Genomic DNA, 24892 nt, shown 5'->3' on the forward strand with positions numbered 1-24892 from the left:
ATGCTAAATTTAAGGACTTTAAGTTGTTTTGTGGTTGAATACTGACATTTAGAAATGTGTACATAAAAAAAAATATTTAGAGGTTAAGAGTTGCCTCAGAAAAATTTGAATTGTTGACATTGAGCTTAACAATGGAAACAATCGTTTTTGTGAAAAATTGAATTGTATTGTTGACATCAAAACTAAAAATATTGTGTTTCAACTTAACAATACTACCTTAATTTATACTTTAGAATTGCCTCGGAGAAATTTGAATTGTTAGCAATGACTTAGTTTTTCAAAAAGTTTTATTTTAACTGACAAATACTATAGTATAATTTTAACTTTTTCTACGACTATACTCATTTTCTTACTCTTTTCTTTGTATTTATACATTTTATTTTTTTGTGATAAAATAAAAATCTTAGAGTTGTTCTGCTTCTGAACACTGATGAAAACACAAAATGATGGGCTTCATCAACAATAAAAAATATATACATTTATTTTACAAATTCCATATTATTAAGGTGGCGCCCTTCAGAGAATTAAAAATACAAAATTATCTTCATCAAAGCCGATGCTTTACATCCGGCGTTCAGTGGCAGACTACTACTTTATATTGTTTTACAACACATGGTTTTAGCCCTCTGGTGGGAAAGACTTTAAAACAAAACTTACAACAGTTACTTTTCTCAACAACTGAAATTTAGAATAGTGTGATTAAGAAAAATATGCGAACTGTTCGCAATTTCAAATTAATATTGAAATGTACAAGTTTAGAATTTTCTACAGTGAAAAGTTTTCGGAACTTCAGTATTCAAAAAAGTATACAAAAACTAGACGTTAAGAACGTATCCAATGAGCGAGCAAAGCGAGCATTGGCTTGCGAAGCAATCCGAAATGAACTGTGAAAGCAGTTCCGGGAGTTGGTGAGCGCCAGCGAGCAGGGGGCGAAGCCTCCTAGTATATATATTATTCATAACTGTATCGTACAATTTAATAGTAATCTTATTTTAAAGGACATTTATGAGTTGATTGTTAAAAAAAATTTCTGCAATTAATTGGTTAGAGATTTGTCATAAAATAACCTACTTATGGTAAATATCTTTTTTACGGTAAATAGCAACCTTGGCTTGTATTTGAGCTCTTTTAAAATACCTAATGGGGCAATTCTCCTCTGTTCGCATAAAAGAAAAAAGAAAGAAAGAAAGAATGAATGAAGATTGGTGTTTTGTTTCTTCAAAATACCTACTTTTGGTACAATCTTCTACTTCTTGTACAATCTACGAAAACACTAAAATATGGTAAAATTGAGTTCCATTTTATGTCGCCAGGAAATAAATATCAATTTTTGGTGCAATGTGGCTCGGAATTTTCATCAGTGTATTAGTTAAAATATAGCACACAGGTCTCAATTGGGGTTTAGAATATTGTTGCGCAGTAACTTGAGGGGCCATAACAAAGACAGGTTAATTTTCTCATATATTGTTTAAGTTTGCAAAACACATCTAAGATACACTAATAATCATGTTGTTTTGTTGAAGAACCACAGAAGCAACGCCGGCAAATAAAGAGTTTATTAAAAATACAGCTTGAGGAAATAACAACATGCACACACAGTGCTATGCAAAAGAAATTACATCTTGATCATTCATCATAGCTTATGATGCGACCGAACAAACAAACCACAACTCAGGAACTTGAACTTGAATCAATGTGACAAATATGGAGGTTTTCTTGTTGGTATCTAATTCCTTTAACAGATATTGTCAATACATAAAGTGAAACTGTCTGATTCTTGTATTTGGACTCAAATTATTTTAAGCTATATAGTAGCTTGCCAAGAGGTTTGAATTTTATCCTTCAAGTTTGACCGATTTTGCAATTTATTTATTTTTTAGTTTTTTTCGTGCCATTGCCTGGTTGTGACTAATATTTGGCGATCATTTTGCCCAGGATACGAAAACCTTTCTACTTTAATTTCAATCCACTTGAAGAAATGTTTCACTATCTACAACTCTGTACTTATTTTCTTTAAAATGCATCAAGTTTTCATTCATTTCTTTCATTACTTCATTAACCAAATTTCGAATACTATTGGGAGTAGGAGCGATTTGACCGAGCTTACAAAATTCATCATCAAACTTCCACAAACGATCATTGAGAAAATCATGAGCATGACTCGGCTTAAGACCTATGTCCAGCCTTCTTTTGAAATCTTTTTCTTCTTCTTCCCTCATCTCGTCAGGAGACGGAAACGTTACGTCACCTTTCAGAAATTTCAAAAAGACTCTCACTTGCTGGTCGAAGACAGGGAACGGGAGGACATATTTGGTCACGGCCAATATTGCCAAGGTAGGATAGTCAATGAGAAATGTGTGAAAGTAAAGTGGTGTCACTCTCTGGTCTTGAACCTGGAGACTGCAGCTGGGGTCCAGGAAAGGATAATTTACCAGATAACCAGTACACAAGATGATGGCGTCGCATTCCTGGGTCTGTCCATCAATAAGTGTTACGGATGTCTTATTGACGTGGTCTATTCCTTTAAGTTGAATGATATTCTTAGGCAAAGGACATGTTTTGGGTTTCGAATTGTGGCTCCAAATGACCTGAAAAGGAATATTAATGTACTGTGGTTGTTGCGTCCTGCGAAGGAACACCCGATTTCCAAACTAAATAACTCTATAACAATTTGTGATAAAAATATTAAATAAACAGTGTATTGATCATAAAATTTGTGAACATTCCATACATAATTTTCAAAATTGATTACGAAAGTTGATATCAGATGACATTTAAAATTAATAAAAAACGTTAAGTTCGATTTCAAAACTGCACTAAACTGTAACCGTGGTGAAGCCTGAATCAATGCTTTTGATGCTCAACCTGAATGCTTTCACGTAAAGTCAATAAATTAAAAAAATGTTTTGAAACTTCTTTTGTCAACTCAATGATTTTATGCTTTAGACATACGTTTTTTAAAAGTTTGAAGTAGTAGTAATTTACACGGAAAAGTTCGGAGAATACGATATATGAGGCAAAGCTTCATGCGAAATTTGCTTAGGTTTATTTATTTATTACTTTTTAGTGTAAACTTTTTAAATATAAACACAAAATAAAATTCTTTAGATAAGAAATTCCTGATCTGACGATAGCTATTCCGGATTCTCAAGTTTAATCTGGTCACAATAACGTTGTCTAATAATTATTAATCTAATTTTAACGAAATTTATTGATTTAACATGATCATGATTTTTTAAAGAAATTAATGCCAAACAAAAACACTAAACAGAATGTACCAAACTAACCATTTTCGCCACATTCGCAATTTCTAAGCTGATGTCTACCCCAGAGAAGCTAGCTCCTAAAATTACTACTTTCAAATCTTTGAAGGGAGCATTTTCTCTGTAAGCGTGACTGTGCATCAGAATTCCTTGAAAATCGTTGAGACCAGGTATTTCTGGTACATTAGGCACATTCTGACAGCTGAAAGAGAACCTATTTGTTATACATATTTACAAACTTTCAAAAATAAACTAGAAGAATTAAGCAGTCAAACATATTTTGTCCGTAAATTTTTTCACATTCTTTTGAGAGGAGGACTAGCTTGAAAATATATACAGGGTGTTTATAAAGTCACGGACCCATTTTGATGTTTAATAACTCGTAAAATAATAAAGATAGATTAAAATTAATAACATAAATGGTTAGATAGACTCAAAAAGTTTCATGACCCTTGTCAATGAGCTTCCACGTGTGCCCCCTTCGTCGCACGGAGAATATCAAGTCGATAGTCAATTTCACGCCAGGTAGCTGCAAGCATGTCGGCATCCACAGAGGCTATTGCGGTTGTAATTCTGGCTTTTAGGTCATCAATGTTCGACACGATCCTCCTGTAAACATTGTCCTTTGTAAATCCCCAAAGAAAAATGTCCAGCGGCGTTATATCAGGTGATCTGGGTGGACAAGGAATTGGACTTCCTCGCCCAATCCATCTTCCTGTCTCATCAGTCGTCGGTCTCATCAGTCGTATATAGACATATTGGAAAACTTCGTATTTCTACAACTAGAAGAGCTTCAGCCACATGTCTTTTTGCAACAAGATGGTGCACCACCTCATTGAGGTATCATCGTTAGTAGTTCTTTGAATGACCATTTTCCAGGAAGATGGATTGGGCGAGGAGGTTCAATTCCTTGGCCATCCAGATCACTTGATATAATGCCGCTGGACTTTTTTCTTTGGGGATTTATAAAGGAAAATGTTTACAGGAGGATCGTGTGGGGTCCGGAACTTTATGAACACCCTGTATATAGAAAAAAAAATGGTTTTTTAATTTATTTAGTTATTTTCAAAAATGAGATGGCGTTATTAAAAAAGAAAGCAATTAACAAGACTTTCGGATTATCTTTTATTTCCTTTTATTTACATAAAATTTACACGGAGAAAAAAATTTTGGTAGAATTACTGTACTGTATGATAATGACATTTCTGGCAAAAAAAAAAAAAAAAAGAAAAAGAAAGAACTTCTTAAATCTTGCTAACAAAAATTAAAATATGTTGTATTTAAACCATTCATTTGGTAATTGTTTCGTTCATATGGTAACGGTTTATCGGAAATTCTGGTTTTCAAAATTACAGTTTTTATTACCACACATTTAGTTAAAAACACGGAACTGAAAAGTAAATTTATCTTAATAAATAGTGTTTATGTCAAGTTCTAACATATGATAAAATTACGAATTTTTACCACATTTACCACATATTATAAAACAATATTTTATTGTTAATTTTACTAAAATCATTATCAAAACGCTTCGCTAAAAATTACGAGCATTTTGGTGTTCCTATAGAGGTAGAAACCCGATAAATTTTACCACAGTCCAGTAGTTTCGGCCATGCTTTTATTTCTCAGGTTTTACATGAGCCTATCAGTTTTCAAGTTTTTTTATTACTTGAGACAAATTTATTCCCTTTTTGACTGCTGTTTATCCGATTTTTTCGTAATTGAAAAAGAATCTAAAAAAGTACTTTTGTAAAAGAAAAATCAAATTTTAGTGATTACAACAGTCCATTACCATTAGCAAATTGCAACAAATTTGCTTAATTTATTTAGAGTTTCTTTTTATCGAATTATAATGTTTGGAAAATGAAATTTATAAAGCTTAAAAAAGATAACTTAATATAATTTATAAATGAGAACTATAGGGTGAAAGCAGAAGTCATTAATAAATCTTTTTCGAATTTTTGTTTTAACTTTCTTTCTTTAAAACTTTCCAGTGGTTGATACACTTCAAACATCTAAGGGAAGTTTTCTACCTTTGGATGATTTATTTTTGAAACTAATTTTGGAGTCAAATTTAGCTAATGTTTTTATACGTTAAAATAATTTGCCTTTCCTGCTATTCAGAATTAATTGCCGACTTGATAATTACAAAATATTGTAAATATATAAATTGATGTACAATATTGATATCGCACTGAAATCCATAATGATCTGCTTTGAAAAATTAGAAGAAAAGTACACAATTTGTACATTTTTTCCAATTACATTTTTTTTTTGAGCTTAAGTTCACTCAGAGTCAAGAAGGAGATTTTCTAACTTTAAAAGTAAACTAAAAATCATAAGGGAAGCTGCTGCTGTTAATAATTACAAAATAATAGAGGGGACAACAAAGGAACCGGCATAATCAAAGCAACCTTTTCGCATATAGTATCCTGTAAAAACATGATTCATTTATGAAATGTACTTGAATAACCTCCTCGGTTTGCTATAAGCAAATGATTGATAAATTCTATTGCGAGGAGCGGATTTAAAGTCTCCTAGGATACATTAAATTATATCACCAAAATAACGATACAATAAAGCCGGGATAGCCTGGTTGGCAGGGCTCTGGGCTCACGTTCATGAGAACGGGAGTTCGAATCCAGCAAGTCGAAGACTCCCAGTGTAGTAAATGGTGACTGGTGAAAGTTAAATCTGTCGGGTCGCAAAGTCCTCCATGTTTCCGCACCAAATTATACCTCTGTGGGTACTAAATCAGAGATTTATCAATTCAGGTCAAAATTACGATCTGTGGATGAATGAATGGATGTATGAATGGGTTCGCTCTATGAACAGGTGTGACGTATGGTTGAGGCAGAAGTCAAATTCTTGGTCATAGATGGCACCACTGAAAAACAAGAGCAATCGCACCCCTGCCTTAATATCCTATGACAGCAACAACAACAAGGATTCAATAAAATGCTGTCAGTTGCCACATATGACGCCGAATGTGATTCCGTGATTTGTGAAAAAGAAATGAACCTTGTGCCAATTGAGAGAATTAGTTTCGGTCTCTTTACACTTTTCAAAAAATAGGGGAGAGCGTTGTACATTGGGACGAACAACATAGCCCTGCCATCAATTCGTGACTAACAAAACTAACCTGAGGCAGTTGCTCCTTTAGTCACCAGGAGTTAGAATAGAGTAGCTAGCAACTTTAAAGTGAGACATGTGGGAGATAGAAAATAAAAGGAAAAAATTTCATCGCATAGTTCCTTTATTTTTTTTCTATTTTTTAAATTGATTAATGCTAAAAATTAAGATAGTATATTAAACTCTTAATAATGTTTTATTTAATGGTATAGTTATTGAATCTGAACAACTATCCGCAAACAATTTTACTGGCCATGTTTTTGATTTCTTAAATGTAGTGGCTGAACTGCAGTTGTGCCTTCGGAGGAATGCAATACCTTGTTAAAATGAAAATTAAGTTACTTTTTAATTAAGAAAATTAAGTTTGAAATGAAAATTAAGAATACTTTTAAGAAATGAAACTATATACAGAAATTATATGGTAATTGCCTTCACCCTCACCAACTGGGTCTGCAATGCGTCAGAAGTAATCACGCAAGTTCCATATGAATTTTCGTGCATAGTGCATTCCATATGAATTTTAGTCCATGGACTAACCTGGTAGATAAAGAAGTCTTTTTTATTTTGTTAATAATGTTTTGTGTTGTATTTGCTATAATTTGCTTAGTTTTCATTTAGTGCCAATGTAAAATAATCTTCATCCCAAAATACAACATGGTGTTGCACCTTGAGATACGTTGGAAGGGTGTAAAAAAATAATTTATTTCTCTCTTATAAAATAACATATTTTGAAAGTGTTTATAGATTCTTCAAATAGTAAGAAATAAGATATTATTTACATTTCAGCCATAATCTTTACCCAAGTAGAAATAAAAATAATTGTTTACTAACTGTCTCTAGGTACTACGCCTTCTCCTAGGTAAAAAGGAACTCACCCGTTGCATACCATCACTGCATCATACATTTTATCCTCCTTTTCTTTTGTCAGAACATCAGAATAAGTGACACGCCATCCCACTTTGCCACCTAAACACGTTAATGGCTTAACATGCTCAACCATCTTGTGAAACTGCGAACATGAGATTAGATATAGTTTAGATTCTGCCACAACAAAGAAGCAATTTTTACTTTTAAAATTTTTAGTAAAAATGAAGTTATTAGAATTTACACATCTTAAAAATTATTTAAGTGAAGGGAAAAGTGCAATCATATTACTATTTTAAATCATTATCGAGAAAATAAAATACTCTCATCCAGTTTATTTATTGAATGAAAAGACGCACTTGCTTGCTCACGGCGTCTTAGAAAAACATCGCTTTAAAAAATACGGTTAACAGCCAACGTGTTTTAAGAAAACACACATCAGGAAAAACATCACGAAAAACGCTTTAACCGAAACAACGTTAAAAACTCGCAATCTGCATAATTCGGTCACATAATCTTTCGGAAAAGCGCCACAACCGGACATTTCTTTATCGTGAACTAGATCAAAAGCGTTAAGAAAGCTGGTCCAATCGTAACCTGGGAAGAAGAATAGTCGATGCTCAAAAACGTTAGTCTCTTCTTCGGGAGAAGGAACATTTTTAATTTCATTTTAAAAAAATAAATAACTAAAAAAAACAATGTTTAATGCCTAATTAATTAAAAAAATATATATAATGATGCAACGCAATTTATAAGTTTCTTTCTTCGGCACCGTTAAAATTCTAATAAATGAAATACAGCATGACTCCTCAATTCTTTTTTCTTTGAATAATTATTTATGTGTATGTAAAATAGTTATTAAATCTTCTTCTTCTTCAGCACGACAGCCCCTTACAGACCTTGGCTGCTTCAACCACGCGTAGCCTCCAACGCCTCCTATCCATGGCGACTTTTTTCCAGATGTTAATCTTTATTACTTTGAGATCTTTAGTCGTGTCATCCAGCCATCTAGTTGGAGGTCTTCCTCTGGCCCGAGATCCAGAAGGATTTTTAAAGGTGGCGATTCGTACTGCATTGTTTTCTGGACTTCTCCAGATATGGCCAAGCCATCTTAATCTATTGCTTCGGATGACCTGCACTATTTGTGGCTGCCCATAGAGTCTATATAATTCAAAGTTGTATCTGATTCACCAACAGCCTCTTTCCTGTACTGGGCCAAAAATATTTCTAAGGATTTTCCTTTCAAAAACACCAGGAGTACGCTGAGTGTCTGCGTTTAGTGTCCATGTTTCACTTGCATAGAGCATTGCAGATAGAATAAGAGTCTTATAAATTTTAATTTTGGTTTTTCGACTGATTAGGCTTGATCTTAATTGCTTTCTTAGTCCAAAGAAACACTTGTTTGCCATTTTAATTCGGTTGTCTACTTCTGTTTTTATGCTGTTTTGGTCATTGATCATTGTTCCAAGGTATTTGAATTATGTGCGTAAATGTATGAAAAGAAAAAAATAATGTTAAATAATGTATGTAAAATAATTATTATTTAACATTATTTTATTTACCTTAATATGTTTATATAGGTCAAAGTACTCCGCATAATCTCGTAAATACTGCAGCACTTGCGTGTGGTGAATATAAGACAAACCCCCATAGTGCGGAAATGGAAAATCTGGAAAAGCCATTGTCTCCTTCGGAATATTTGTTCTGAAAAGAATTAACAAAGCTGTGACATCTGATTCTCATTTTTAATGCTTAGATATAATAATGTCATGTGAATTAAATTTAACACTTTTGAGAAAGTTTCCATTTGAATTTCTAGTTGATAATAATAACTGCTTTTTAATCATTCCTTATCTGAAAAGCTCAATATAGATTTAATACTTCTTTTCGTTGTAATCTTAAAATTAAAGTAACATTTTTTATTTCCGTTGCCTGATTTTTTTCCTTAAAGAATTTTTGGTGATCTAGCATTAATTTAACACTCGCTGCACTTTTATAGTTCGGCACCACGTATCACTTGATAACGTTTATAACTTCTGAGGACTTTTTGTCAAAAGTTTAAAGCAATAAAATTACGAGATCATATAATTTTTCACCTATAGACTAATTATATATACTTGCTTTTGTTTATATACATACGTTTTTATTTATTTAAATTTACATTAATTTTTGTTTAAACTCGTAAAAGCTGATGATTTGGATGACCTGAAATATAGTTTTGTTGCAAATTGCTCGAAAGCAAATATAGTATTGAAAAATCCAAAAGTTCCCGAACTAAATTACTTTTTGAAAAAAAATGACTGCAGAATTATATTGGCAGGATTTTTAAAAAAAAAATCCAAGAAATTTTATATTAACTCTTGCTCTATTCGTAACATCAGTTTGGGCTGAAACGCTGATAGACGCTGCAGACTATATCAATTATCAGTTTATTCCACCTTCCCTCCCCTCCCCTGTCTGTCCACTGTTACTTTTGGTTTGGTAAAAAATCAAGAGGAGTCACAGTTTAGAAACAATATCCATGTCATGCCATTATAGGCATTTTGTACTTCCTATATTTTTAATTTCCTTTGTAAAATTCATAGCCATTTTTAATCATTCCTTATCCTTTTTTGATTGACTAAAACAATTAAGTTATTTTTATTCATTTTCACAATGAATGGATATACACCGAAGAGCCATTGCATTATGACCACCCTGCTAATAACATGTAACACCACCTTTAGTCCTCAAAACTACTAGCACCCGCCATGGCATTCCACAAGGTGCTGATAGGTAGTCTGAGGTACCTGGTAAAAAGCGCTCACCAACTGGTCCTGCAATTCCCTCACATTGTGAGGGGGTAGCGTGGCAGCACGAATTTAGTTTTCCAAGTAGGACCACAAATGCTCTATTGGATTAAGGTCAGGTGAATTTGGGGGCCATGACATGACTTGAAAGTCACTGGAATGTCATAACGATTCGACCCTTATGAGATGGTGCATTATCCTGTTGGTAAACACCATCCCCCGCAGGAAAAACTGTTGCCCTGAATGGGTGAACCTGGTCAGCAACTATGTTCAAGTAGCTTACAGACGTCAGGGATTGTTCGATGAGGATTATGGGTCCTAATGTGCCCCATGAAAACATTGTTCCTGGGTGAGAAACCATGGAAACCTGGGCGAGCCTATTGTTATAGATGGAGGGGGTTATAATGTAATGGCTCTTTGGTGTAAATATTTCCACTCTTTTCACATTTCTCAATAAATGTAACGTCTCACTTATATTCAATTTAATTGCGTAATGCATTACTATTCAAGATTATTCAATTAAGTGTCAAAATCTATTTTTAATCTTGCTTTCTTTTTAGCATCAAAATGATTCAATTATATATACATAAAAAACATTGAAAATTGTAAACATTATTTTGGTGCTCAATTCGTCAGCGAAATTACTTAAAATAAACGATAGATAACACGGGATTGGCTTAACTTATGTCAGTTTTTCTTTTTTAAAGATTAATCACCAATTAGGTCATCACACACTTGTAACCTAACAATGTGACCGTTAAAATTTCAAAAAATTTAAATTTAACTGAGTTTTGGTTGTTAGAATTTCTTTGACTATCATGGCCATTGAATATTACGATCCGCATATACGTGAAAGTATTATAGAAGACAGTGTAAAGCTTGGCAACGTTGAATAAATAAATGAAATTAAAAAAATAAAAAATAAATAAAGTCTTAAAAATATTATAGTTTCGGTTTTATAATCAAGAGCTTCATAGCTGTTTTCATACAGAAAACAAGTGTTCGTGCGTTAAAAACACGAAGGAATTTTCTTAATTATAGAACTGAAACTGCAGTGTGTTTTCTTCCTGGCATTATTTGTGATTTCATTATTCATGCAAGCTGTTTGCTTTATTCATAAAAATGCTATTTTCAGATTTAGCCATTAGGTTCTGTTGTGAGTGGTTTCACAGAGTGTTTATTTTATTTTACAACCGGAGTTGAACGGCTGTTCAACATTACGGCTGTTACTGTTCAACTCCGTATACTTGGAGTTTTTGCCCTAGCCCAGAAGACTAAAGAACTTCTGAATCAAGCATTGGACTTTTCATGCCTTCCTGGAAGACTATTTGATGAAACTATCCCACATTCTCGCTGCATTTAGAGGAAAATCACGAAAACTCACCACGGTTAGCCCAACCGCAAATGGATTCTAACTTATGACCCGTCTATCTCAAATGATAATTTTTTACACTATCACTGTGGTTGGTGCAAAACCGAAGCAGAATTCGAATCGACCAGCAGTCGCTGGGATTCTGACCTAAATCACCTCATTGGACTCTATCACCTGCGTCCCAGCATAATGGACTGTTGTATCATTTGTAAAAGCTTTATCTCACTCCATCAGTACCACCAAATACCAGATAAAACGGAATTTACTTTAAAAACTTATAACTTTTATAGGAAATTCGAAAAAAATTTTTTTTTTAAAAGTGTGGTTAGTTTTTTCACAAAGACACTAAAATCAAAATTTATTTTGTCCCACCATCTTTACTTTTTTCCAACTGTATAACAAACCTGTAAATTCAACACAAAGTTTTTTAAACATTAAATAATGTTTAAGCTATTAGTAATATGCTCTACATAAAAAAAATAACTACGGAGTAAAATAATACATCCGTAAAATATTTTTAAAATCGCATACTTACATTAGGTTTTTATAAATACTGGATTCAATGGTCAAAGTATTTTCATCAAGGCCTACTTTATCTGAATAATTCCATATGCCTCCAACGAAATGCTTTTTTTCAAAAATATCGACATCAAAGTGCTCGGGATCTGCCAGTAAATGTCTCAATGCACATAAACCAGCAGCTCCCGCGCCTATAACAACTACCTGAAATTATGAAAATAAAATTTTAGGAAAATAAATTAATTAATAATTACAAGACAGTAATATATGTCTCAAAAATATAACGGAGAAATTATTAAATTAATAATATTTTTAAGTAGAATAATGTGTTCATACTTTTCATATTGTATTTCATTTATCGGGTAGTTCCGTAAAAACGTGATATAAATATTTTAAAATCTTTATGAACAATGAAAACAAGAAAGTATTCTGATATGGGATTGCATAATAATATTTAAGCGAGGAAAAAATAAAAATGCTATCAAAATATGACGAATTAAGGTTGAGGAAAGGGATTTTAATAAACTTCAAAACCGGTTTAATGGACAACTAATCATTTCTTTTTCAATATTTTAAATTGAATAAAGTGTTTTATATATAAAAAGAATTATTTTTCATTGTTAAAGAGCAAATAATGGTTTCAAAAGGGACAAAAGTCGTATTAGGAGGAACGCACACACCACACCCCGTAACTCCCTATAATATTAATCTATAAACTTCAAACTCGGCCCTAACATAGAGTTTAATATAACTAACAATTGGACCAAAGGAATTTTTTAAAGACGAATTAGTGGGCCCACAATGACCCAAAATGTGTTTTGTTGACTAACCGGGAGGAGGTGTTTTAAGCAAAATATTCGTGAGGCTGGCATGTGAAGCATGGCGAAGTTGATAGCGCGTTGGGCAAGTTAGAATTGTTGTCCCGGAGATCCTGGGCTCGAACCCGGCGATGTCGACCTTCAAATTTTTTTAATTTTTCATGTATAACTTTTTTAATATATTTTTAAATATTTTAACGTGAATAAAATGTTCGGTATATAAAAATAACTATTTTTTTTGCAAAAGAGCGAATAATATCTAATAAACGGATAAATTTCGGATAATTTTTATTTATTTATTTACTTTATTTTATATTATTTTTTTAACTTCTTTTTCAATATTTTAAATTTAATAAAGTGTTCTCTATGTAAAAATAATTATTTTTCTTTGTTAAAGATCAAATAATGGTTTCAAAAGGGAAAAAGTCGTATCAGGAGGAACGCACACATCACACCTCGTAACTGCCTATAATATTAACCTATAAATTTTAATTTTTGCCCGAAATTAGAGTATAATATAATTAACAATTGTACCAATGGAATTTTTTATAGACCAATTAGTGGGCCCACAATGACCAAAAATATGCTTTGTTGACTAACCGGGGGGAGGTGTTTTAAGCTAAATATTCGTGAGGCAAGCATGTGAAGCGTGGCGAAGTTGATAGCGCGTTGGGCAAGTTAGATTTGTTGTTCCGGAAACCCTGTGTTCGAAAGCCTGCGAGGGTCGACTTTCGAGTTTTTTTTTTATTTATTTTATATTATTTTTTTAATAATTTTTCGATATTTTTGCATGAATAAAGTGTTTGATATATAAAAATAACTAATTTTTTTTTGGGAAATAGCGAATAATATATAATAAACGGATAAATTTCCGAAAATTTTTATTTCTTTACTTATTTTAGATTATATTACTTTTTAAACTTCTTTTTCAATATTTTGATAAGAATAAAGTGTTCTATATATAAAAATAATTATTTTTCTTTCAAATTTTTTTTATTTATTTTATATTATTTTTTAATATATTTTTCGATATTTTAACGTGAATAAAAAGTGTTTGATATATAAAAATAACTACTTTTTCTTTGGGAAATAACGAATAATAGATAATAAACGGATAAATTTCGGATAATTCTTATTTATTTATTTATTTTATTTTATATTATTTTTTAACTTGTTTTTCAATATTTTAATAAGAATAAAGTGTTTTATATATGAAAAGAATTATTTTTCTTTGTTAAAGAGCAAATAATGGCTTAAAAAGGGACAAAAGTCGTAGCAGGAGGCCCGCACACATCACACTCCGTAACTCCCTATAATATTAACCTATAAACTTCAAACTCGGACCGAACTTAGAGTTTAATATAACTAACTATTGTACCAAGGGAATTTTTTATAGAACAATTACTGGGCCTACGATGACCCAAAATATGTTTTGCTGACTAACCGGGAGGAGGTGTTTTAAGCTAAATATTCGTGAGGCTGCCATGTGAAGCGTGGAGAAGTTGATAGCGCTCTGAGCAAGTTAGATTTGTTGTCCCGGATAATCTGGGTTTGAAACCCTGCGATGGTCGACTTTAAAACTTTTTTAATTTTTCTTATATAATTTTTTAAATATATTTTTCGAAATTTTAACGTGAATAAAGTGCTTGGTATATAAAAGTAACTATTTTTTCTTTGGGAAATAGCGAATAATAGATAATAAACGGATAAATTTCGGATAATACTTATTTATTTATTTATTTTATATTATATTACTTTTTTAACTTCTTTTTCAATATTTTAAAAAGAATAAAGTGTTCTATGTATAAAAAGAATTAATTTTCTCTGTTAAAGAGCAAATAATGGCTTCAAAAGGGACGAAAGTCGTATCAGGAGGAACGCACACATCACACCCCGTATCTCCCTATAATATTAACCTATAAAATTCAATTTTTTCCTAAAATTAGAGTTTAATATAGCTAACAATTGTGTCAAAGGAATTTTGATAGACCACTTAGTGGGCCTACGATGACCCAAAATATGTTTTGTTGACTAACCGGGTGGAGGTGTTTTAAGCTAAATATTCGTGGGGCTGACATGTGAATCGTGGCGAAGTTGATAGCGCTTTGGGTAATTTGGATTTGTTGTCCCAGACACCCTGGGTTCGAAACTCGGCGAGGGTCGACCTTCAAATTTTTGTAATTTTTGATATATAACTTTTTTAATATATTTTTCGATATTTTAACGTGAATAAAGTGTTCGGTATATAAAAATAACTATTTGTTCCTTGGGAAATAGCGAATAATAGCTAATAAACGGATAAATTTCGGATAATTTTTATTTATTTATTTATTTTATTTTATATTATTTTTTTAACTTTTTTTTTCATTTTGTACCGTAACGAAATTAACTGTTAATCGAAATTGAGTATTTAAAGAGAAAACGAAACGATTATGCGTCTCTGCCCATGAAAGTTGAAATTTTTTAAGTTTGAAATTTAAAGATGTTTTTAATAATCATCTCTCGCAATTAAAACTGTCTTTTCTCCTAAAGTCCACTTTTCTATGCTGTAATTTATCACATTTCGATAACATTTTTGTTTTTGAATACTTATTTTAAATACTTATTTGTGCTTCCCTATGTGCATCTCTTTATGTTTTCCCCTGTTTGATAAAGATTCCAAAAATTCATATTTAAGTTCTCTTTATGAAGTAGTAAGTATACTTTCAAAAGTCTTTTCAGAAATGATATAATTAGAGCCTATACACTGAGTAACATAGAATAAAATATGCATATTACAGATATCAGATTCAATATAAAATTTGCGTAACATGTTTAATTATAAAATATGTAAAATTCTGATTATTTAAAGAAAATAGTAGTGGACTGAAAGTGTCAAATTACACAAATACTTTATTACTAAATGCAGTTAGCTCCCCCAAGTTTTAAAAGGGTATAACGATTAGAATTCTTCTTACATTTATTGATTACAGTAGATAATTTTTTTTAAAAAAAACTTGTTTTTAAATAAGAAAAAATTTGACTGAGCTATAGAAATATGAAACAAATATATTAAGAGTACAAATTATGTTGACGATGTCTAAAAATGTTTTACATGAAAACTTTGAACAAGTATGTATCTGAACTTTCACTAGATACAGGATATTTCGTAGCTTTTCCCCTGAATAATTATTTTTCTTGTAAAAACAAAATCAAGTATAATTGTGCTCATTACTGGTCAAAAATTAATATTTTTGTGAGGAGAAAAAACGTTTCCAAATTGTAACTTATCATTACTGGGTTCAAGAAAAGTAAAGAAGACATTAAAATCATCAAAAAGTTCACTTGTAGAGCTGGACTAGAGTTCATTATTTTTTCACTCGGGGAACTTTTGATTTTATCTTTAAATAAATTGGTTTAAAATAAATCTCTTTTAATTGATCTCAATTATGATTGGTCAAAGTTTGAAAACAGTTTAATTTCTTTAATATGTATTTGAGGTCTCTAATATACACAATTATTTCCATTACTTTTCAAAAGAATTCCTAAAATATTCATGGAAGGTGGTCATTATTAAAGATTCTTAATAAATATTTTCTCTAGTGCAACCCAATCTGAAAAATAGAAACTATAACCTATTTCTCAGATTGAGAACCTCAAATAAATATCATAACCTCGAAATAGGTATCACAATCTCGAATAGGTATTATTGTCGAATCGATATCATAACATCGAATAAGTATTATAACGTTGAAAATTTAGTTTTGTATAAACGGGATTTTCAATATTTTTTTCTTTATCAATCGTTTAACTTAGTTTAGTAAGCGATTTTCAAAATTTAAATTGTAACTTTCAATAAAAGGTAGTAATATATTTTAAAATGTCTAAAAAAATGAAGAAAAGAAAAGAGTTCAAAAAGATTTCTTTTCTTTTCCAATTTGTGTGTTTTCTCTTGCCATTAACCCCTTCAGGATCTGCAGAAAGAAGTGCTTTTCAAGGTGCGCACACTCCGAGAGTTGTTGTTGTTTCTAATACCCCTTGTCGAATATCAGCAAGCGTGCTTGGTGAAACCAAGCGAATTTAAGGCAGAGAGTGTCTTTCTTGTTTTTCAAAGGTGTCATCTATGGCCAAGAATACGACTTCAGCCACACGCTCGTCACAGATCATTTTAAAGGGGTTTGTGATCCGACAGATTTAACGTGCACCAGTCATCGTTCCCGGTGACACCGTCGCCTGGGATGGAACTCTCGATCTCTTGAACATGAGGGCGCCGCACTGACCAACCTGGCTATCCCGGCTCATTTGAAGAGTATATGTAATATAGAGAAGGTACTCTATAGTACGTATATGTGCCTATAATATATGTGCTTATGAGTACGTACATGATACGAGACGATACGTATATAATACAAACACGAGATGTAATATGAAAGTACTGAATAGAAACTACACCCGTATGATCTTAGGTCACGATACCGTGACCCAAGAAAAAATCAAACAATCACGTATATCATCATCCTGAAAGGGTAAAAAAATCTGGGTTTGAAAAAGCCAAAATCGTAAAAGAAATTATATAGTAACAATTCATCGAAAAATTAAAGCTTAAATTAATGGCACTTGCAAGAAATACTCGCATATAATGTTCTAATATTTCGTTCATACATTTTATTATTTTTTTGAAACAACCTACGTAATAATTTTTAATATATTTAAAGTTATAAAATTATTTCAGGAAAAATGCGCAAAATAACGTATAAAATAAGTAATTATTGAATTAATTTTTTTAAGATTTCAGATTTCACAAAACAAAATTAAGAGGTAATTAAACACGACGCAATTTTAAGAAGCACCCCATTGGCTAATGGTTTCCTATAAGCATATACATGTCTTCTGTAGATATAGACCAGGGATGGCGAACCTTTATACACCAACGTGCCATTTTCTCTAAAAAAATTGCTTAATGAGGTCAAATAATTTTGACTTCGTGATTATTGGGAAAATAATAATACTAAATACTATCAACTCAAAACTCTTTATTTACGTTGAAAAAAAAAAAACATTTTGCAATGTCTCAGTTATACAAGTAATTCAACTTAAAGTAACATCAATGTGACTTCTGTTGTTGCAGATTAGATGACCAATAACTTATATTAGGTTCTAAGATGTTAGTTTAAGCAGGACTGTTGATTTTTTTTTTGCCAGTTATTTATTGTTAGCTTGTTTTTTACGGTTATTAATTGTTTTTTAGTATTAATTTTTAATTTTTTTATTAATAATTGTTTAATATTTTGTTTGTTTTTTGTGAATTTTAATTTAATTGTTACATATGCTTCATAGCGTAATAACATTTGTGTAATAACAATTCATAGTGTAGCAACAATTGTGATCGGTGGAGTGCCCAAAATATTGTGTCGCGTGCCATAAATGGCACGCGTGCCATTGGTTCGCCATCCCTGATATAGACTACAGTATTTTAGAAACTAAAATCTTCTTACCTTTAAACGAGCCTTTATTGATGCCATTCTCTTACAGTTGGCGTCTAAAAGCAAATGCGATTAATGTTGCTGAAACAATCGTAATTTTTGAGTTTAATTCGTTTTTTACAGCTTGTTTGAACCTTTCAAGAATTTACAAACAACAACTTATTTAACTCTTCGATGCGCTTAATTCCTATTGCTTGTTTTTAAAAATGTTTTGTGTGGATGAAGAAAATCGCTCCCTTCCTGAATCGGAAAAATAAGTGATGACAAGATGTGATAAGTGATAATGTATAGTGATGATGTATATAAAAAAAAAAGTGATGATGTATATAAAAAAAAAGATTAATGAAACTTTATCACTATCTACAAGTTCAACGTGTCAACTGTTATCGTCTGAGACACATCCGCTTCGGTGATAAACAAATTACATGTCACCTTATGAAATAGAAACAAGTGAGGACAAATGCTTAAATTTACATGTTGTAGCTGTTTTGATATAAAAAGTATTTGTTACAAATATCTGTTGCAGCAAAAAAAGTAAGAAAGATGATTAAAAAGAAATTAATTCAAAACATATTCGCAATTGCACCATTAGTTGGAATAGTTGATTTGTCACTCGATTTTTAAAAAAAAATATCTCATAAAATTTATTATTACGTTAACTTTTATATATTTCATGAAATGAATCAATTAGTGAATCCTTTGTTTTACAGCAAAATGTCGAAACAAAAACGATTTCGAGATGGGAATTGATTAGCGAAACCAACATGGAGTTTTAAATTGTCGTAGATAAAATAAATTACAAAATTTAGATTGAACTCAAGTCGAAGAATTCTGTAACAAATTATGTTGTGCTTGGTACATCAGATCAGTACATAACTGGAATGAGGTGCTGCCTGTTTCATTTTTTATGTAAATATTTGCCTCATATTAACATGAAAAAAGTTCAATCCGCTTTATTATAGTACGGATTTCAGGAGAACTCCTCCAGACATTAGTCTTGCGTTGTTGCGGGTACCATGGTTACGAGGAAAGATGTTTACGAATATGGGTGTGGGGAGATCAGTTTTGTCTTGATCTTTGCATAGGTCAGTCTGAGTAAACTAATCAACGCCTTCACTCCTCTATCGTTTTCCCCTTCAGAAATGTGCTCTCGCTCGTTAGTATAGCAGCAGACAGCCCCAGATGTTTAATTTGGAGGAATTCTCCTCAAAACCGCACAATAACGAGCTCTGTTTTGGATACAGTCTATCTAAGCTAAGAACTCCTCCCGCCACAAAGAGTGGGGCCGTCTGGAGCCATGAAAACAAGAACGGCTCATTTTAGGGAGGGTATCGTCACTCTAGGACAAACACAATAGACCGAAGAAAGAGATTCCCTTTCTCCCGCCGATCCGTGCCGAAACTACTCCAAAACAGTGACCCCACACCCCTATTTGAAATAGTCATACCTCGTTACCATAGTCACAGCCACAGATCCAGACAAATGTCTGGAGGAGCACTTACTTTAGACAAACTACACTGGTGTGCAAAACTTAAGCAACAAGTGGTTTTTCGGCCACAGCTCCCCAACAAAGTATAAGATAGCCATGAAATTGCAGTATAATATGCACGTAATTCAGTAGAAAGATTATTTGTATGCAAATTTTAGAAATAAAACGTCGTAGGTGATGTAAGTGTACGTAAACCTTGTGGGTCGGCGCGCGCAGGTCAAAGCTGTGATAAAAGGATGAACAGCACCGTAATTAAAGACATTCGCTGCAAGTGCAAGTGATTTGTTTTGTGAAACATGTCTTCAAGAAATCATTTAGACGACTTTACTCGAGGAAGAATGATTGGGAAGCTTGAGGAGGGGTGAAGTGCGACCAGTGTCGCCGAAGAGTTCGGGATCAACAAAAGTGTTGTTTCTCGTGCTTGGTACAGTTACTACTGGTACAGCTGTTCGGAAGGTTGGTGGTGGCCGTCCAAGGAAAACAGCACAAAGAGATGACCGTTACATTGTCCTCCAGGCGAAAAGAAACCGTTTTCAGTCAGCGAGCGCCATATCTCAGCAACTGTGCACAGCCACAGGACGACAAGTATCAAGATTTACAGTGGCCAGACGCCTCCACAAAGGTGGCTTATTTGCTAGACGTCCTGAGCGCTGCATACCCTTAAAAGTTAGCCATCGGCGGCACCGTTTAGAGTGATGCAGAGAACATGAAACCTGGACACTTCATCAATGGAGTCGCGTCCTCTTCACAGATGAGAGTCGTTTTAGTGCTACAAGCGATTCTCAACGTCAGTTGATCTGGAGAGAGGTTGGAGCTCGATTTCATCCCAATAACATCGTGGAAAGAGATCGTTACGGTGGTCCTGGAGTTGTCGTCTGGGGTGGCATTATGTTGAACGGGCGGACTGAGCTTCAGATCTTCGACCGAGGTTCTGTAACTGGAGACCGCTACTGCAATGAGGTAATCTTACCCCATGTGCGTCTGTTCCGAGGGGCCATTGGACCAGACTTCATTTTTATGGATGACAATGCCCGGCCACACCGTACTGCTAATGTTCAAGAGCGACTAGAAAGTGAAGATATCACACGAATGGATTTGCCAGATTACTCTCCAGATCTAAATCCCATAGAGCATGTGTGGGATGCATTAGGGAGACGTCTTGCGACACGACAGTATCCTCCTGGTAACACCCATCAGCTGAAAGATGCGTTAAAGGAGGAATGGAGACGTTTACCCCAAGAACTCCTGGATAATCAGGTGCTTAGCAAGGAGAGACGATGCCAAGCAACAATTACAGTAAGGGGAGGGCATATCCCATACTAGGGAACATCTGCCAGTTGTACTTACGCTTCTTCTGGTAATCATGTGTAACGCCACTGTATGTCAAATAAAGCCTTTTTTTGTTCCATACCCTACTTTAAGCTTTATATTCATTTCTGTGCCATTATTCTTTTACCATCGTTTAAGTACAAAACAATGTACATCATATTCAAATTTCCTGTCCATCGGATGATTTCTTGAAGAGTTATGACAAAAAACGCACTTGTTGCTTAAGTTTTGCACACCAGTGTATATGTTCGAGAAAGAGAGCAGCTTCTTCGTATGCTTCAGAACCGGTTTTTGTTTATATTTAATGCAAAGATAAAGCCTGGATGAGGCAAATATTTTCGTTTTATTCTTTAACTTAGTTAGCTGTTAATTTAACTACGCCATTAACTTAAAAATTGATTAGTTATTCATTCTCTAAAAAAGAATTTCTTCTTCACTGAAAATTTTATAAAAATTATCTCAAATCAACTTTCAGTATTATCATTCAATATCAAGTTTCAATAACTATCATTCAATCAACTTTCAATATTATTATCATTTTATGATCATAAAATTCTAATTTTCTAGATATTGAATATGATTCCTAATATGAATTTAATAATGAATGTTATTTAAATGAATAATTAATTTTTTTAAAGTCTTTTATTCTTCTAAAATAAAAAATCATGCATGATTCATTAATAAATATTGATGATTTAATATTTATTTCTATTTTAATTTAAAATATATTATATTATAATAAGCCTTAATGTATTGCCTTAATACATTGTATTATATAATATGCACCTTTAAATTTAATATCATTGACGAGAGTGCAGTATGGAAAAAAATATTTCAGATGCCACTTTTTTCTTCATATTTTATTCGTTTATCTGCTTATTATTTATTATTATTGTTTTTGTTAAATTGAGAAATATTTGTTATATTATTTGTTATTGTAATGTACAATTGAATAATTATTTTTCTAATTATTTGTAGAAGCTAGAATAGAAGAAAAAAAGAATTGTTATTAAATTTAGAGTAAGGAAAACAAAAACTTTATTTATTAATATGTAATTTCCTGTTTTGTTAACGATTTTTTTTTTTTTTTGAATAAAAATTTACTAAAATCCAACCCTATTTGCAAATAATTTTTTAAGGACAATATTTACTCTGGAAAAAATATGATTTGAATTCACTAAAAGTATTATTTATTTCTTATAAATTATAAGGAATTTAATAATAGTATTGACGATCCAAATGGGCTACAGGTGACGTAGAGCAGAACTCTTTACCTACGACTACACTTCGCATGCTTTCACCTGCAGCGCGTGGATAGTCACAGGAGAAGGATGTACGTTAGTTTCTGTCTTGATTTTTAAATAGATTAAAAACTTTTAAGTTAGGAAACTACATGAAACTGAAAACTGCAGTTAACATAGTTTTAAGGGAAAGTGCCGTAAAAATTTAAAAAAAATATTTTTATCCGAAGATAATTAGAAAAGGAAAGATATTGTAGTACAATGCGCAAAAAAAAAGAGAAAAAAAACAGACCATTCTAAATAACTTTTGATCTAAAGATCGAATCTCCACGCTCATAATGGTTCGAAGGGGTGACCTCAAATATACTAAATAATTAGTGAAGGCGTCAGACACAAAAACTTACTTTCTCTGAATAGCCTTTTTTCGGACGGACAATTTAGACCCCTTTATGTTAATTTTATTTTATGCGTATTTCACCATATTTTAAGAACTTTTTAAGCAAAATTGAAAATTTTGTGCACACAATTGATAAATTCATTTATTAAAAAGTTATTCTATGGAAAATATAGCTTTTAATAAATATCTAATATTGTTGATTTTTTTTTCATTTAATAATAGTCGAAAAACTTTTGTTTTGTAAGATATATAATTTTTTACATCATTTTAAAGAATGTAGTTTTAAATGGCAAAATACAAAAATGTGAATTAAATTGGTCATGGATTTGATTTCTCAGGTGTCAGGAACTATTCTAACGTTTTCACTCGAATTTTGTATTTTGCAATTTTAAATTACATTCTTTAAAAAGATGTAAAAACTTGTATAGTCAAACAATTTTCAACTGTTATTAAATAAAACAATAAAAAAAGTCATAAATATTTCCTAAAAGTTATATATTGCATAAAATTATCTTTGGATAAACGAGTTTCTTAATTGTGTGCAAATTTTTTAAAATTCGCTTAAACAGTTCTCGACATATCGCGAAATACGCAATAAAAAAAAACTTATGTTTATTCCAAGAAAGTACGTTTTTGTGTTTTATTTCGTAATTTAAAACATCATCTGCAGTAATTAATTAGCATATTTGAGATTAACCATTCGAACCTTTAAGATTCAGTCCTAAAACGCGAAGATCAAAAGCTATCCCTGGGGGGTCTGTTTTCTATTTTGTGCACTGTCAGGGCGTCAAAAATAAATAAATAAATAAACGAATTACCCTGAATAACTTTTGATCTTATAATCAGATCTTCACATTCTAGGATTCAATCTTAATGGTTTGACGGGATAATTTTTAATATGCGTTACATTTTAAAAATCCATTTTCTATTTTGTGCACTGTATAGTACTCCAAAAAAAGTGGACCACCCGGAATAACTTTCCATCGAATAATCGGATCTGCACGTTCTAGGATTCAATCTTAATGGTTCGAGGGGGTAATTTTAAATATGATATTTAATTATTACAGATAATATTTTAAGTTACGAGATCAAACACAAAAACGTACTTTCTCTGAATAAACATACCTCATTTTTCGATTGATTCCGATTTCTGACCCCCAAAATATAGGGCGTAGCCACAATCTAGAAAATATGGTTCCCATAGTTCGGTCAGAAGGGCGATGCAAAGTTTGGACGCCTTAACATAAATTTCACTTTCTGTGTATTTTGCCACATCGCGAGAACTTTTTAAGCGAATTGAAAATGTTTTGCCCTCAGTTATAAAATTATTTCATTCAAAAATAATTTCTTGCAAAAAATTTAAATTTTGAAGTTCTTTATTATTTTTTATTACTTTATTAAATATTAGTACAAAGTTTTTTGAATTGTAAGGTATGCCATTTTTCAGATAATTTTAAAGTACGCAATTACAGATGGCGAAACACAAATTTTGGCCGAAATCAGTTAAATAGCTCTTGAGAAATCGAATTTTAAATACCTAACTTTTTTTAAATTTAATTTCTCAAGAACTATTCAACCAATTTTGCTCAAATTTTGTATTTTGCCGTATAAAATTGTACTTTTCAAAAATGAAGCAAAAAAACTGTATACCTTAAGATTCAAAAGTTTTTTTTGACCAGTCTTAAATAAAATAATAAAAAATAATGAATATTTACTAAAAATTGTTTTTTACATGGAATTATCTTTGTCTAAACGAATTTTATAATTGCATGGGAAAATTTTCAATTTCGCTTCAAAAGTTCTCAAGATATAACGAAATACGCAAAAAGTCAAATTAACATTAATGATTCTGAAATTTGGAGCTCTCACCTGACCAACCTATTGGGATCATATTTCCCCTAATGTCACTACGCCCTTTATTTTGGCTTTTGGGGGTAAGAAATCCGAGTCCGAAAAAAAGACATGTTTATTCAGAGAAAGTACGTTTTTGAGTATGATTTCGTACCTGTACCTTAAATTGTCATCTGCCGTTATTAATTAGCTTACTTGAGTCTATCCTTCCGGCCATTAAGATTGAGTTCTAGAACATGAAAGCGATGATCATTAAATTAAAGTTATTCAGGGTGGTCAGTTTCTTTTATTTTTTATTTTTCTTTGGGGCTGCACTGTACATTCCCATACAGGGACCGACTTACAGATTTGGGGGCCCGGGCACAG

At 32.0% G+C, this 24892-nt stretch overlaps 1 protein-coding gene across 1 annotated transcript; it reads right to left on the minus strand.

Annotated features, from left to right (window-relative positions):
* Positions 1 to 1538: 1538 nt before the first annotated feature.
* LOC107457062 (uncharacterized) lies at positions 1539 to 18490 on the minus strand. The gene is made up of 6 exons (XM_016075108.5): positions 18232 to 18490; positions 11956 to 12143; positions 8822 to 8963; positions 7271 to 7404; positions 3288 to 3465; positions 1539 to 2588 (listed from the first exon to the last, which is right to left on the minus strand). Exons 1-6 carry the CDS (start codon positions 18256 to 18258, stop codon positions 1962 to 1964), a joined length of 1296 nt encoding a protein of 431 aa, XP_015930594.3. The 5' UTR covers positions 18259 to 18490; the 3' UTR covers positions 1539 to 1961.
* Positions 18491 to 24892: the final 6402 nt, after the last annotated feature.

Source organism: Parasteatoda tepidariorum, chromosome 10 (assembly GCF_982258835.1).
Source record: "Parasteatoda tepidariorum strain Cologne lab strain chromosome 10, Ptep-v5.0, whole genome shotgun sequence".
Lineage (NCBI taxonomy): Eukaryota > Metazoa > Arthropoda > Arachnida > Araneae > Theridiidae > Parasteatoda > Parasteatoda tepidariorum.